The 17598-nt window shown below is 30.1% G+C and overlaps 1 protein-coding gene across 1 annotated transcript; it reads left to right on the top strand.

The window, feature by feature from the left end:
* The first annotated feature begins 1147 nt into the window (after positions 1-1147).
* Positions 1148-2545, top strand: LOC111043021 (putative tRNA (cytidine(32)/guanosine(34)-2'-O)-methyltransferase). Its single transcript, XM_022327799.1, has one exon. It carries the CDS (start codon positions 1319-1321, stop codon positions 2240-2242), a length of 924 nt encoding a protein of 307 aa, XP_022183491.1. The 5' UTR covers positions 1148-1318; the 3' UTR covers positions 2243-2545.
* Positions 2546-17598: the final 15053 nt, after the last annotated feature.

The raw sequence follows: 17598 nt of genomic DNA, 5'->3' as shown, positions 1-17598 counted from the left end.
CCTTAGTAATGCAGATCTTATAAACTAGACAACAAGATTTGGTTGTTTAGGGTCTCGTCAGAATCACATTGGCTAAGAAAAAAGTGCACGGTAGAGATTCCTCAGACCTTTATCTTTAATAGTTCATTCATTACAGACATTTCGAGTTGTACATTTTGTTTGTGTTGTTTGTGTTCTACTTGTGGAGATATAAACTTTGTAACAAAGGAAAAAATTTGCTAAAAATTTTAAAATGTTAAAAAGTACAATGCATGTTCCAGAAGAATAGTACAACTATGAACTTAAGTATTGAAAAAAGAGATAATATTTTAGAAATAAACTACTATAATTGTATACATTTGAAAAAATGATTTATGGTTCAGACAATTTTCTATTTTGAGCACTGGCTAAAACAAAATTTGGTTTAATCCAGTTGTATCACAAAATATATACATATAGTTAATAATTTAAAAAAAATCAAGAAAGTTATTGATGAGTCTTATGGGAATGTCACTTATAATTTAGACTTAAGTACCTACATACTATGCAAATCTTTCTCAGTTATCATATGTAAATAGGTAATTACTATTGTGCCTCATAATTTAATGAAGTTTGCTGTAACGGTGGCATCTAAAAAATAAACTACGTTATTTTGAAACAAAAATATGAATTAATTCATAAAATTATTTTTTTATATTATGTTTGCTGCCTTAACACTCAAAACTACCCTAATTACTGGTTGTAACGAGAATTTCAAAGATTATTCTTGGAAATATCAGGAAAGTAAAATTGTTTGAACCACGATTAAAAATATCTGAACTGAGGTACACTTAAACTCAGTTACCCTGATAATTGATACACCGCCGTACCTCCCTATTCAATATTTGTTCATTTTTCACCTGGCGAAATCGATTTTTATGAAAGCATTACAGAATTTGCCACCCTGCTTACAATGATTAATGAGGAATTCACCCTTTGCTCATAGACCTTGTACCACATTCCTCAATATAACTGTATAAGCCCATTACTTCAAAATAATATAATATGATCTAAGATTAAGCCTTAGTGCCCTATGCAGTAAAATTTCACCTATTCCGTGATATGCGTGTGCGAGAATAATCAAAAAATGATTAAAAACAATGTTATCTCACGATAGATAAAATTTAACAGATTTGTTATCATTATTATTGTTGCACTCGGATTCATAGACAATGTAGACATTAACAATGATTAATAATTGGTAAATATTCTCACTCTATGGTCCAGGGTCTCGGATTTTTGATTTTGGACGTCTACGCCGCCAAATCGACGCTCTCACCAGCGACCAGTCCTAGTTAAGATGGGTAAGTCGTCCAAGGATAAGCGTGACATATACTACCGGCTGGCCAAGGAACAGGGCTGGCGGGCTCGGAGTGCATTCAAGCTGATCCAAATCAACAGTCAGTTCAAGGTACTGGATGGGGTCAGGCGGGTGGTAGACCTGTGCGCAGCCCCGGGAAGCTGGAGCCAGGTACTGAGCAAGGCACTGTACTCGGATAGTGAGGACAAGGATGACGTGAAGATCGTCGCGGTCGACTTGCAGTCGATGGCTCCACTCCCCGGCGTCGTGCAGCTGAAGGGCGACATCACCAAGGAGAGCACCGCCAACGAGATACTTGCTCAGTTCGACGATGGCCAGTTGGTGGACCTGGTCGTGTTCGACGGCGCGCCGGACGTCACCGGGCTGCACGATCTGGACGAGTATGTACAGGCGCAGCTGTTGTTGGCTGCCTTGAACATCACCACTTACCTGCTCAAGCCTGGTGGCACGTTCATCGGCAAGATATTCCGTGGCAAGGACTCGTCACTGCTCATTTCCCAGCTTGAGATTTTCTTCGGTGACTTAGTTGTCGCTAAGCCTTGCAGCTCGCGCAACTCTAGCATCGAGTCATTTGTTGTTTGCAGAGATTTCCGACTGCCTAATGGCTACACCCCTACCATGGCCAACCCGTTGATGACCAACGATTCACTGTCCTGGGACGAGATGGACGTGCATAGGGTCATCACACCATTTGTGGCTTGTGGCAGTTTAAGCGGCTTTGACGCTGACAAGACCTATCCTTTGGAAATTGACGGCCTGCAATACATTCAGAGGAATCCAGTACAAGGGCCGATTGCACCACCATACGAGAAATCAAAGCCGTTGATAACTACAAAGGGCATGAGTGTTGTCCAGACACCTATTGATCAAGGTATCACTTCTACTGAAGAACTACTGGACTGATTTTTATGTCACCATAAAATTATATTCTGTTAATTAATCAACATTTTTGATTTATTATGTATCTAATAATACATTTGTACCTATGATATAATTCTTTATTTGTATTTATTTCTATAACCTGTAGTAAAAACATACAAGTAAATTATACCTACTGCAGGTTAAAAACATTTTAAAATTAAACAGGGTAACCCTGTAATTGTGATTTATGAAATATCTATGTAAATAACTGTATAACTTATATGTTGGAACCATATAACTTTTGTGACATAGTATTTATTGATTAAAAATACAATGTGGCATACTGCTATGTATTCAATTTATCCCTGCTAGGAAAATTGAGTAATTATAAATATGTTATTTTGGGTATAACACAGTGGAAAAATATTTAGTAGTATGCTTGCTACATTCAGTTGGAAATTTAATGAATTAAGAATTTTAGATTGATTTTTAGAATAAAAAAAATAATTCAAAACCTCTACCATTTTTAATAATTATTTGAATTAATTTATTTGCATTTCAATGGTGATATACAATGTGTTAAAAAAAATTTGTGTCCAGCCCAAAAACATATCTATGTAAATAATTACTAAAATATTTCTACCTAATACTTTTATATCAGTTTTTAATGAAAATTATATATTTTTAATAATTAAAATTTGTGAAGTTAAAAATATTTAAAGATGAATAACAAGCCACCAGGTATCGTTTATTATTATTATTAGTAATATTATTTTTTTTAGGTTTTTTTTCTAAAAGTTAACACTAACAGTACTAATTATTGCTTTAGATTAATAATTTATTTATTTAATTCATCAATATTTTCAGTATTATTTTAACTAAAACTAACAAAAAATATAATTTTTACAATTATTGTTACCTATAGTGGTATAATATGTGATTCAGTTATATTATAATATAATATAACTTATAATATATTCAGTTATCCATTTATACACACTACTTACATCCAGTGATCACAATGTTTTCATATAAGTCATGAATCATGATAATCTATTTTAATAATTTCTTCATTACCTGTTCAGTCTTCAGTGTTCTTCTAAATTATTTGTGTAAAAAAATGCTGAAAAACCTGCATTCAAATTTTGTGATCTCCATAGGTAGGTGGTACTCATTTGAACATCCCTTATTTCCATATTTAACTATTTCACTTAGATCATTTACCTGTAGGTAGCCTGAATTAGAGTTTATATTATTAAATATATGATACACCGATAAGTGATGATCAAATAGGTACATACGTAGTTTTATTATAATTTTTTACTAAACAATTGTAAAATTAAAAATATTTAAAGTAAGAATGATACTTAATGAAACTAAATAGGCACCTACTTATAATAAAACGATTATTTATTCAACTTTGATAAATATAAATTATAATATGTATTCATAATAATACTTTTTTTTTTTTTTTTATAAATGTTTTTTTCAATCTGTTACAAAAAGAACAATAAAAACAATTGATGAAATTGGAAAGTAGAATAAAAATAAATAAAAATAAAATAACAATCTAAATATAAGTATATAACAGAACGTAGAAGCCTCCCAGTGGAGGTACTACATAAACAAAAAAAAAAAGACAAGAGTATTAAAATTTAATTATTCAGTAGGTTTCTACACCATTTGCGTTTTAGCCGTTTGGGAGGATTACCTGGGATAGTCAAGGAAGAGATGTCGTGCATGAGTGGGTTTCTATGATTTAAAAGACGGTTATGGAATCTTTTGTAGTGTGTTTTCATAATACTACTTAAATTTACGTTAAATTTCACAACCTGCGGAATCTATAGTGCCTACCTATAGATTATGTATAACTTCGAAATTTGTAATGGGTCGGAAATCTGTATCTATAAATTGGGAATTATTTTTGATGTGGAACTAAGATTAAACGATCACATAAATAAAATTAAAAATAAAGCACATTCAGAACAAGGCTTTTTTTAAGAGGATGTTGGCGCACTGTTTGTTGTTTTCTCTCTGCGCCACATAGACATTTAAGCAGAATGGTTTTTTTTTGTTTTGAATAATCCCAGAGTAAAATTACCCATTACATAATCAATAGTGAATAATATTTTTAAGCGAATGATATATCGATTTGTCCAAATATTGTCTCAAAACAATTTAAACATCATTTAAAATTGAAGGTTTTTTTTTTATTTTGAAAGTCGAATACGAAGTCAAATAATAATAAAATATAAAACCGATATGTATCATACCCTTACAAATATTATCCTCTGTAACGTTTAGGTGATTTTACTCTAAGGTTACTTAAAAATCATAAAAGACGATTTTAGGTGAATGCGTTTTATCCATGTTCTCGAGGGTCTGAGAGAGAAAACAAAATATGTTGCGCAATTTGTTCCGATTTTAATAACACACGTCATGCATAAAAAAATATATTTTTTATTGGCTCGATTTCTGTTGGAATATGCCACTCTAATTTGGTCTTCCAACCCTATAACACTCACCCAAAATTTAGGATCAGTATAGAATGCATTCTTGAGATTTTTATTATTTAAATGCAGAGATGAAAAGCATTCACAATTCACATAAAATAGCTATGACGGAAGCTTTATTTTTTAATAAGACTTCCCTAAAAATCAGAAGAAACACACTCATTTCATGTTTGTTGTTTAAGTTCCTTAATAATAGTGTAGATCACAAATATTTGTTAGAAAAAATTTATTTTAAGATTAATAGCAACAGCACTAGAAATACAGATACATTTTTCTTATCAAACATTCTCTCAAATTATTCAACTATTTCTCCGAATATCGTTAATGTCGTCAATTGTTAATTTTGCTAATATAGATATTTTTTTTAGTTAACAATATCGAACACATATTTAACACAATTAAATTTGATAATATTAATTTGATTAATTAGGTATTCATTTTTACTATCAATTATTTTTAAGCCGACTACCTACCTATATTTATATACAATACCTTTCCTATTCTGCATATTTATATAATTATTATGATTTATACATTTTTTTTGTTATATACTTAATACTTATGCCTATATTATTCATGAACATACAATAAAATTACGTGATACAATCGTATAATGGTTTGTGGTGCACCTAGCGAATCATTATAATTTGTTGAAAGTTAGCCATGGAAATTATATTTATTTTGTCACTGTGCAAAAAATATGTCTATTTTCCTATGCGTTTATTAATTTAAAAGTTTTGTGTAAATATTAAAAATCAATTTGTTTTATTTATCATTATTACCATAATATAACATAGGTATGTATTATATAATTGGCTCATTTTTTGTTTTATTATTAGTATGTACTAATAAATAGGTATTGTGGTTATTGATTAAATTCAATTGAGAATTATATTTAATATTTACGAAATTATGCATATTGCAGACAAAAAGTGAACTGAATAAATTTATTTAAAATAATATCTGAATCTGAGGGCAGAAAATGGTGATTTGTTTTTTATTTTTTTATTGATCTTGATAATATCGGCTACTACTAACCATAAGTTATTCTGATTTTATTAACATATTGTTTACAGTAGGTATTAGGTTTAGCTTAAATTAAGTTATATAATTAAAATAATTAAATGTCTTTAGGATGTTAATATAATGTTATTCTAGGGTGTACAAAAAGTTTTTATTGACATAAAATGTGCAGAAGGTTTCTTGATTTCTTTAACTAGTTCTATTGGTTTCTAGACGGTTTTTGTTTTTTTTGTTATGGATTTCTTAGAAGTTTGATTCTTGGAGATGTATTTTATTTAATTTTATTATATTTTAAGGGCTTATCTTTTTCAAAAAATGTAAACATATATATATATATATATATACAATAATATAGTAATAACAATTAAATATAATTATTTTACAAACAGACATATAAATAACGTATATAGGTATACACACACACATATATATGTGTGCACAAAAGACAGATAATAATGAAGTAGATTAAAATATAAATATAATATCACGTATCTAAATTTAGTAAGTTGGGAAGCATCGACATTGGCAATTGATAATAGTATTGTATTGTAATAGGTTCGTTGGCTAAATAATTTGAAATGCAGAGAGGAACATAGAAAGGAAAGTACGTTGAGGGATCTTAAAGTTAATTAAACTAAGAAGGATTAATGAATCTGACATGGCCGGTTTCCGCCAAAATTGTACTTTTCTCTTTCTGCCAATTCACTTTTCCTCTAAAATCAAAAAAGTGAGTTTAGTATTTGAATAATATTTAAACATTGCAACTAAATTTTAAATTTTATACATTATTGAGTCTAAATGTATTAGCTTAACAAATTAAAAATACATAATAATACAAATAATTTTTTAAAATTTTATTTCACACCCTTGTCAGTCATATTAAATTTCGGTACATATAAAATATTTGTATGACACAAAAAATTAACGATATTTTTGGTTAATTGAAGTGAATTGTGAAATGTGAATTGTCTATATTTTTTGGAATCTCCATTAGTATAATTTTGTTTAATTTTGTTTGGTTTATTACTGGTATTATCTCCTGTTTTCTTTTACAGGCATTGTTTACAATTTGTCTAGATATTACCTACTGTCTGAATATAAGGTTTATGATTATGAATTAAATTTTCACATGTAATTAATTCATTAATCATGTACCACAGCATTATTTTCAGTGTACACTTTTGCATTGCGTTTGTAATATATTGTAATACAATTACTGTTCGTTATATATACATCATTATACTATGGTTGCCGTTTTATCAGACTCACGGTTAATTGACTCATTCGCCTATAAGACTCAAAACGGCTGGTCCCGATTTGCACGTATACTAACACACGGCAAAAAAATAATCGTCTATTCGATTCACACATCGGTTAACAGGGTCATTTGAAAGTCCCTGGTGTTTCAAGGGTGTTAAGAATCTACCGATAGACCATACGGCAAAACACTAATGCATGGATGACAAAATACATTTTCACCGAATGGCTGACCAAGAGGGACAATGAACTTTGTCACGATGTCTTATTGCTATTTTTTTTTTTTTTATATAGTCGATAACTGCACGGCTCGTGTGGTTACAGTGAAATTCAGACATATTAACCCTTTAACACTACATCAATCATACAACCGCGTGATCAGGGGATCATACGCACCTTTAAAGCGCATCACAGAACAAGCATGAGAAAGAATGTGATCAGTGTGATTGATGCTAACCTGGAGCAAGAATTATGTATCTTACTTGCTCATAAAATAAAAAATACAACTGTGCTTGAAGGTTCGCATTTATAGCCTACCAAGCGAGGAATGTCTTTCCTGCAAAATCACTATACGAAATTGTTTCCGACATGGTCGCGGTGGTTTCTTTCTCAATCTAAAAGAAGTTGAATCTTCTGTTGAAAGACCCACTGACCTATCAACTGAACTTTATAATGAATGGATCAATATTGACGAAAAAGTCCAAACTACCGAACTCGTTACGGAGGAAAACATATTATGTGGTGAAATACAGTCAAAACGGCCTAACGGTGATACCGACAAAGAGGAACCTGATGTGAAACCACCATCAACCAAACAAATGCTAAAAGCGCTTCAAATAAAGGGAGAGATTCAGAAAAGAGGCGATTTTGACGTATTCGAGCAACATAAATCCTGTGGGCTGTGAAGATATGATTATAAAGTTGGCCGAAGAAGGGAAAGTCCAATCAACCCTGGCTGGATTTTCATCTAACAATTAATTCGATTTTGCATACATACATATTATTTATTTTATTTTTAATAGTGTAGCTAGATTTTTATTTTTACACACACCTTGAACCTCATTAAATATTTTTTAAGTAAATACGTTTTTAATCGCGATGCAAATTTTATTCTATTAGGAGTTGTTATTAGACTAAATGCTCTTATATACCTATTCAATTTGGGGGGTATACTCAAGTGTGTTAAATACTATAGAATCTTTTATTGGGAAAAATATATTTGTGGTTGTTTCTCCGAACGTTTGTGTATTTTGATTGTGATTTTGTTGTGTTGTGTTAAGCTTATTCGAATCGAAGTCATCCATATTAGTGGACTTCGTTAAGACAAAAGTGGTCGTTATCTATTTAGGTTTGGGAGGCTGTAGTATAACTACAAACCTTCTTAACTGTGGTGTGTTACCGCTATCTGAAGCTATAAACATGCGACGTGTTTGGACCATAGGAGTAAGTCAGCTGTTGCACACGTACCTATACTATAAATGGGGATTTATATCGAATGTTTTTTTTTTATTAGCTTATTGTACAACAATTATAGTTCAACAATTACGGATATATATTGTATGTTATTTGTCCTTTTACATTTTAGTAAAATATCTAAACATGCCAAAAATAAAACGGTTTTTAATAAAAACCTTTTATTATACCACCTATAATTTATTAATTTTTTTTTACGATGGGTAGCATTTTGATTGTTTTGTACGAGTAGGCGTTGGCATTTGACTATAGAACTGTTGTAGAACATTGTTGTTTTGAAATAGGTACCTATATATCAAAAACAGTCAGTCATGAATCAGAGCATCGATTTGACTCCCCTGCGTACCTAATTATATTGACTTATGAACCATCTCGTACTCCACTCCACTTAAAGTGGACCACTTTCTATACATGAAATATATTATATCCACGCACAATAGGTAACGATGACAACAATAAATCATTCAGTGGCTTGTGGCCCGACGTCGATCACGATGGTCAGGTTTGAAAGAATCATGCCACACCGCCCACACCTTTCTATATGTTTTTCGAAGTCTTGTCGAGATTCTCGCCATACATTTTAAGAACTTATAAAATATACCTACCTCATTGCTTATAATTGTACTCGCATAAATTAAATGTGTAGATAGAAAATTATAATTTGATAGCGAATAAGAATTGATAGGCACCTTTCATATAGGCACTATTTTTTCCACCGTGTAGAAACTTAAGCACCCCGTTTTTATATTCGTGTACAAATTTAGACATATCATTTGTAGGAATTAACATATTATGTAATTTTTACCTGCTACCCCCGGGAAGAAATGTACTATTCCCCGTTTTATTTCAGGTAGGTAACTGTATAAGTACGTATTATTTTGATCGTCTTAAAAGTCAATAAGTTGGTTTATACTCTTATTTTTTAGTATTTATAAGTGTATAACAGCTTATTTAACATTATGACCTATACAATTTCCTAATTTATTTATCATGTGCGAAATATTACAATTGTCTGTATATTTTTATAAAATTCATTAATAGATATCTTTAGCTGGTAGTAAGACCATTACTCAATGTAATCGTCCAAAATGTTAGACCATCTGGAAAAATTTAGATAGTAAATGCGTAAACCTTAGAGGGGCTTAGAAATCTTGGAAACATATCAATTCAAAAATACAAACGCTATACAACTGGAAGAATGATACTCCCACGTCATATCAAAAATACGTATACCATGTAAGAATAAGATGTAATATTGATTTTAAAATTGATAGAAATACATTTTTGTGACACACCGTTGACGCCTGGTTGCACACACTTTTATACGTGGCATCGCGTAGTGTGATGATTTTGAACACGAGGTTTTCAGTATCAGCTTTGGTTGTATTTCTATGTACATTTTTTAGAGTGTGGTAACCGTGTCCCGATATTTGTTGAAACATTTATTTGTGGAATCAATAATTAAAATACTTGGAAAGTTTTTATAAGACGCTAACAACAAATTATTCAATTGTATTGAATAATAAAAAAGTAATACTAATATATAAAAAAAGGTTTTCCACGTGGGGATATTTTTGTATGCATTTTTATATTGTAGTTACTCGAGTCCTGGCATAAGGATAAGGGTGATACAATTCTGTTATGTAAGGAAGGAAGTAAGATTTCGTTTCGAGATTTCTGGCGAGTCAAATCCGCAGCTGATGATGACAAAACAACAGTATTATTACGGTAATATTTTATACAATAGTCTGCGTATATTTATATAACAATATCATTACAGTGCGGCGGTGAGCTGTGCGGACCGAGACACTATTTGCAAAATTCTATGCTGAGATCTTCAATCATTCGAAAAAATTTAATATCGCCACCCGACCATCAAGCGCAACTGTTCATCCTCTATTTCCTCGCGGCGGCGGCGGCGACGGCGGCGGAGTGTCATTATATATTTAAAAACAGCTCTAAACGCGAGTTTAGTTTGTTTTTTTTTTTGTCGCTTCTATTCTTTTCCGAATGATTTATTATTTGTCCGAAAGACCTGACAGCGGCTGGTATAGCCGACTACGTTTGTGGCATATAATAATGTATATATGTACATTGACACATTGTACACACACGCGCCGCCGACTTCTGTATGTATCATTATATTATTATATACACACCGAACGTAAATACAACAAATTACGTTTCATTGTCGCGAATTCCAACATTTAATATATTATATATTTTTCACCAGTGTAGGTTGGGTGCTTGAAATATAAATGCACATTTTTTATAATATATTATTGTTTAATTAGATTACCGAGAATAAATTATAGCACAATATTCCTGTACAACACTTCACACATTTTAAAAATCATAGCTTAAAAATACGTACCTTAAAGAAAAAATACAAAATATCAGGCTTTTAGTCACATTTCAGGACATTGTCTTCTTTCTAACAATAAAAGGAAATCATTTATATATCTTTGTGAAGATTGGCTTCACATCTTGAAATGTAATAACTGTTAAATACAATAATATGTGGTAGGTAAAATGTACAAAACTTTTTAAACATTTATAATAATCATTTTTTGTGCCGTGGCAATTATATTTTGTGAAAGGTACAATAATACAAAACTTTTTAATATAATATACATATATATTAAAGAGTTTTGAGTGAAACTACTCTTGACTCTTATAGAAACTAAATTTAAAGAAATAAAAAAAAAATTATAATACTATGTTCATTATACACTTTACATAATAACTATAAATAAGTATTAATAATATGTTTTACTAAGCCTGGTGTGGCTCAGTGGTTGGCCTCAGTCACTAACGTTGTCAGTGTTCTGAGGTCGAGTATCGGCCGCCGTCGCCAGTTTTCGGATGGGTAACCCTGGTTTTTAAGTGATGAATTCTCGCCTTACATATAGTCTTGTTCTTCAACCAACCGCTACCCTTCAACAAAATTATAATGTCCGTAGTATTGCCGATGCTTAAGATCAATAATAAAAAATAAAAGATGTTCTAAAAGTGTTTTCGACCGATTATTATATTATATCTTAATTGTATTTTAAGGTCGCAATTTATTCGATTGTGGTTTATATTATTATTTATTATAAAAATTAAAAATACACTCGAGTGATACTGCGGTCGGAATCGATTAAGTTCCACGTTAGAAATACGTATTTTTTACGAATGGTTTAAATTTAATTTTAGAATTACTATACCTAAGGAATACCTTGGTAGATGAGAAGGTACTCCAAGAGCCCCTTGCAGTGAAAAGTTCTCATATTATATACAATATACATTATTACGTAGTTACGTTTACCCAGGTTTGAGGAGGATAGTATGAAATGTTATAGAGGTGCCTAAGTATAACATTGTTGTATTTATCCTAGAGACATAGTTTCTAAAGCTTTGCAAACTCTAAAAAGTTCAGAAAACTCTCGTTTGTGAAGAAAACATGTACGAACTCATGGACGAAAGCACGCGCATAAACTTACTATTTTTTTATTATATATAATATGTATTATAAAATTACAGTATTCACTTAATACATTGTTTCAGTACTTACACTTAATTTTTTAAAAATTTTTTACGATTTACATTGCAGCGCCCTGATGTGCGTATTGCAAGAGTATGTGACATAAAATAATTGATATAAGTATCGCGTTATCCACATTTATGATTAGGTAATTATGGTTTATGATCATGTACCTATATATTATTCATGCATCAATGCGGGGGGATTTTTTAACTATTATTCTAACGCTCTCGTGAACCATTTTTATGTTCAAATAATAGGACAATGTCTTATACCTATATTTTTTTTTAAAGTAAATACTTCAAAGACGACAGCCGCCGTTTAACACATCTAACACTCGGCGTAAAACATAAATTAAAGTAGTATTATAGTTTTTATGTATACTAGATATAATATGTATATATGTAATTATTATACATTTGTTTACAATATTTTATTTCTAATCATTTACTTCTGTTTTGTGTTCCGTTTTTGAACTGACGATGCCAAAGGAAACGAATACATTAATGTATTAAATAATAATACTACTTGTAATAATACAATTATTGTATTGTTTCCACGAAATATATACCTACCTATTGAAATAATATATTTTAAAATATTAGGATTTTTCATGGCATCTAAGGTATGTTTATGGATGTACAACTGTAGTTTTTCGAATGAAATATCATTTTCACAAAACTCACCTGCTTAAAAATGTACAGTCACATAGCGGTGTTCACGTTTGTAAAGCAAAAAACACTATGCAGGACAGTTCTAAAATGGTTTAAAGAATCTAAGAATTTCAAACTATTATAATAGTATTTAATAGTATGAATTAAAAAATCAGAATTTGAACAAATGGACGATTGAACACGTGTGGCAAGAATATCGTTAAAAATCGCTCCGATAATAATCAAGTATTTTTAATTATACACATGCAGTAACATAGATAATTCGTAATATTATCATTGGCATGAATGCACGAAATAGTCAAAAGTTTAAGCAAAGCTATTCGCACTCTGTGTCGTTCAAAATCATATTCTTACATTTTCTGTACAGTTGAAGAGAATCGAAATATCTCATTAGAATATTCGTGTGCCTAAATAATTATACTCTAAGTATACCCATTACATGTACACACGCATAAAATACACGTCTCCTAAATGGCCTTATTCCAACATTATTTTTAATTTAATTGGAAACGGTGCTCATTGTATGCACTATATTGTACTGTTCTGTGTATGCTAGCTGTACGTATTTCTGCAGCTGTAATGTTTTTTGAGCAGATTGGTTTAACTGTTCTCCTGCCATTTAATTCTAGACGTAATAAATTATTTAATATTCCATTCCACGCACCGGCGGCTATTTCATTTAAAATCTTATACGCACCGCCTTATTCTTATTATAGTATAGCCCAAAACACTAAACTTACTTGCAATAACATAATTTAAATTTTCTCTCCTTTTTTTTTTTAATAACCCGAAATTTATAATGTAGTTAATTTAATGAACTTTATTAAATTCCACTTTAGAAGTCATAATATGCCAAAAAACGCAGTAGCGTTTACGTTATGCAGTACTATACTCCAACTATTAAGGCAACACGAAATATTTCAAATGCACGACCCTGAATTTAATTTGGGTATTTTTAACTGTATAAAAGACTTAGTATTGAATATTGTTTTTCTACGCATGCTCCCCTTCTCCTAATTTCTCCCCACTTTTTGAGTTAAAATTTATTTTTAATTAGTTTTTTGAAGGAACTTATTATATATTTTTTTAGACTATTCAATTTCGTTAAAAACTGAAGTTCTAATGTATGCTTGTTGTATTTATCATATTTGCAACAGTGTTTCCTACAATTTTATAAAGTTCCACGTGATTTTTTTTTGAAACTTTGATATGGTATAGTAAGTACGAAATCACATGGAAAGTTCTATGAACTTGGTAAATTTGTAGATAGACTGTTAAAAAATACGATTAGTACATTATGCATAAACTGAAACTTTATCTCACTCTCGATAAGTCAATTATTAAGTTACCTAGAAAAAACTTTACCTATAAGTCAGATTTGAACTCAGAAAGGGAGAGGTATAGTTCAAAAATGTTTTATTTTGCTTTGCGTGGGCGGATAATTCTTTTAAAAATAAGATAAATATTAAACACTTAATTCAGTTATATAATCACGAATGTAATTACGGAGCATGTGTTTGAAATATTTTGTAATTTCTTATTGTTGTTGAACACACTGTTTATAGGAGAGGTTTATATTAGTCACGAGCTGCATAGTTTGATGAAAAATATGTAAGTGCAAGAAACACGAAAAAAAGATTTTCAATGATCATAATTCGTAAATAAGATAAAATCAAATTCAAAAATGTGTAAAATGTCAAGCAATATAATAATGTACATAAGTTTCAGATTAAATTATTGTATGGGATAATATTATTAAAAATATTTTCCATCTAACGATAAAACGTAAACCCTGGTTTAACTACCCCTGGTATTTAGAGACATATTGTAAATATAGATATTTGCCTTTAGAAGAAACTGATATAATAAGGTCTTGTTAGTCCACAAGAACATATCATAGCGTATAGCTAAAAGTGCTTAGCACACTAAATCCCATAATTATAGTAGGGACTTAACTACATTAGTATTTAGTACAAATATTGAAATATTTAGCACAAATATTGTTTTGAGTAATTCGTTTTCATATATTATTTTCCATATGTATTGCCAAATGGCAAATATACCTATATTCCTATATTTATAATACAACATATACAGGATAACTTTTGTAACAGTGCGTAGGTAGTACTTACCTAAACCTTTAAACTGGGTATTTCAAAAAATTCTAACTTTTTCTAAAACTTTTTTTAAAATTTAAGTTACGTTCCTATCTATAAAATATGTGTGTATTATGATGCCTACATTCAATTAAAATATTTCATATTTTCCATTTTTTCTTATTTTTCCATCTTTATGTTTGTTCAAATTGTCGGTTAATCCATTTTCAAATATTGATTTATAAGCCACAAACTATATTTTTAATTTTTGAACCAGGAACGGAGTACTTTTTAAAAAGTATTATATTGATAATAAATTAAGCACCTAATAGTTATTAATTAATATTTAACACCTAAGAATTTGAAGATTGGATAAGCTAATGCCCATACAATTTTGATAGCTATTTGAGCATCTTCAATATTATAATTTTATAGACGATGAATTGGTATTACGTCTATCCATGATATATAGTAACAAGTAACAACCAACCATAATAGAAAGTATAATTGAACCTATAATCCATATAAAACAAAGTAGTTAATAAAACTTTAATACGATTTAATAAAACAAAAATCTGCGGGCGATGACTATCTATTTAATTTAACTATTTATAGGAGTAATTAGTAATTACCCAAACGAACTATTAAAAAACGGTGTAAGTATGACAATTGTATTTAAAATATTATGTTATTAATACACGTACTTATTAGTTATATCATATAATAATGCTTTTAATTGTTTTTTTAATTTTTTTTTAATGACCTGCTCAAGAAGTTTTAATGGGAAGAGGTGTTTTAAGAAATAATCATACATTTTAGTGAATTGTGGAGATAAGACCAGATATAAATAGCTGGTCTACAGTTGTTTGTTAAGCCCCTAAAAAATTGTTTTTAGCTTATAATGTTATGACTACAGACTGAGATTAAAGATATAAGTACCTACCTATAACTATATTTTAGTCCGAGCTTATAAGTTATGACTGAATAATATCCATGTCGTTGAGTATATATTATATATATGTAGGTACTAGGTACCTATATTATATTATACGTGCTGCGCAGTTTGACGCAACTGCTGATAACTGATAGGATTATATATTTATATTTATTTTTGAATATTAAATAAATTCTAGACTTTCCTTACGACCTTACTTATTCCTATTGTGCTAATGTTGCAAGTTTTCTTATATTCGTTGGTAGTATACTAGTTTAAACAGTGAATCCTGTACACCATTGTTCAGAGTGCAAGTATATTTTCAACGTAATATTAAATTACATTATAAAAATATCACCATTTATCAACTACAATAGAATATTAAAAATAATTTCGATTGCACTGATTTGAACAGTACCTATATGATAGTGACAAGAGATTATTTTTCCAGTGTATGGCTGAATGATAGCTCTCTGTTTTCATACGCTCTGTGATAGCCCCGGATTTGGCATCAATCATTTAATAAATAATAACTGACAAATGTTTCAACTATACGAGACGGCAAGAGTGAGTCCAGTTTATATATTTTCATAGTATGTTTACTATTATCATTCATTATCAGTATTATTGGCAACAATATTATTTAAATACAACAATTTTGGATTATCTACTCTTCTGCGTATTATTACTATTAATTTATACCTATAATATATGTGTTTTAAAATAATAATACATAGATTTAGATCGAAAAAATCATAGGTCATTATTATATACTTAAATATAGGCAGGTACTTAAAATAAAAAAATAAATTCATGTCAGCCTAATTGTGACACATCACGCACAATTATACGTTTTTTTTTCTAACTATAATATTGTTATAGGTAGGTATATATTATAATAAATTACTTTATCGTTCCACTTGAAATCTAAAATACAAAAACCGTAATTTACAATCCGGAAACTTAAGGCCCAGCGAGTATCAATCTTACACAAGAGTATCAAACTTTCTCACCGGCTTAAGGTGACAAACTTGGGTCAACATCGTATATCACAATGCGTAGTGAAGTTTAATCGATAAGACGATAAGAGACATAATTCAGTGAAGCCATCTATTGTTAATCAAAACCCCGGAATATACACCCCCACGGATTGGGGCGTGACCATTTTTAAGATTCAATATTAAATCATAATAATGACGCTACAGTATATTAGCATAAAATATACTCCAAAATCGTACATAAAGTTTCAACTGAATAACGCGAAACATTAAATCTCAAATTATATTTTACACCATCAACGCGCATCTATTTTATTTATGTGTTTTGTATACCTCAGTGAACTCGTGTATTCGTTTGTGTTATAATTGAATTATGCGTCATTAAACTATCATGGAAGGTACATTTATACATCCACCCTCAAAAAACCCCGTTGGTTTTTATATGGTATTAAAAATTATAATATGACGAGAGTATAAAATTGCCTACAGATATTTCAAATAAATTTTCATCGTGCGTGTAATATAATAGTGGCCGTTATTCATAATATTTAGCAGAATAATAATAACAGAAACTGAACATGTGTATCTACCTATACTCGTATTATTATTAGGATTAATATGTTCAACATAAGAGTAAATAAAACGTGTGCCCCAGAAATAACACAGAGATCGGTAAAGAATATAAAATATGCGATTGGTAATGTGCGAGTGAGTGCACTCGTGTTGTGAGTGACGTGTACAATTTAAAATTTTTATTTGATGGAACATAAAGATGGAGTGAAGCGGCCGATCACATCAGTGGCATGTATCATGAAAAAAAAAAATGGTGTTGTTTAAATAATTTTTAGGTGATATACCCCCAATAATACTGTTTTAACATTAACAATATCGTCGTCGTCGTTGT

This window comes from Myzus persicae, unplaced genomic scaffold (assembly GCF_001856785.1).
Source record: "Myzus persicae strain clone G006 unplaced genomic scaffold, MPER_G0061.0, whole genome shotgun sequence".
In the NCBI taxonomy this organism is placed as follows: Eukaryota; Metazoa; Arthropoda; class Insecta; order Hemiptera; family Aphididae; genus Myzus; species Myzus persicae.
Note: the sequence above shows the minus strand (reverse complement) of the source record. Positions and strands in the feature narration are given on the sequence as shown.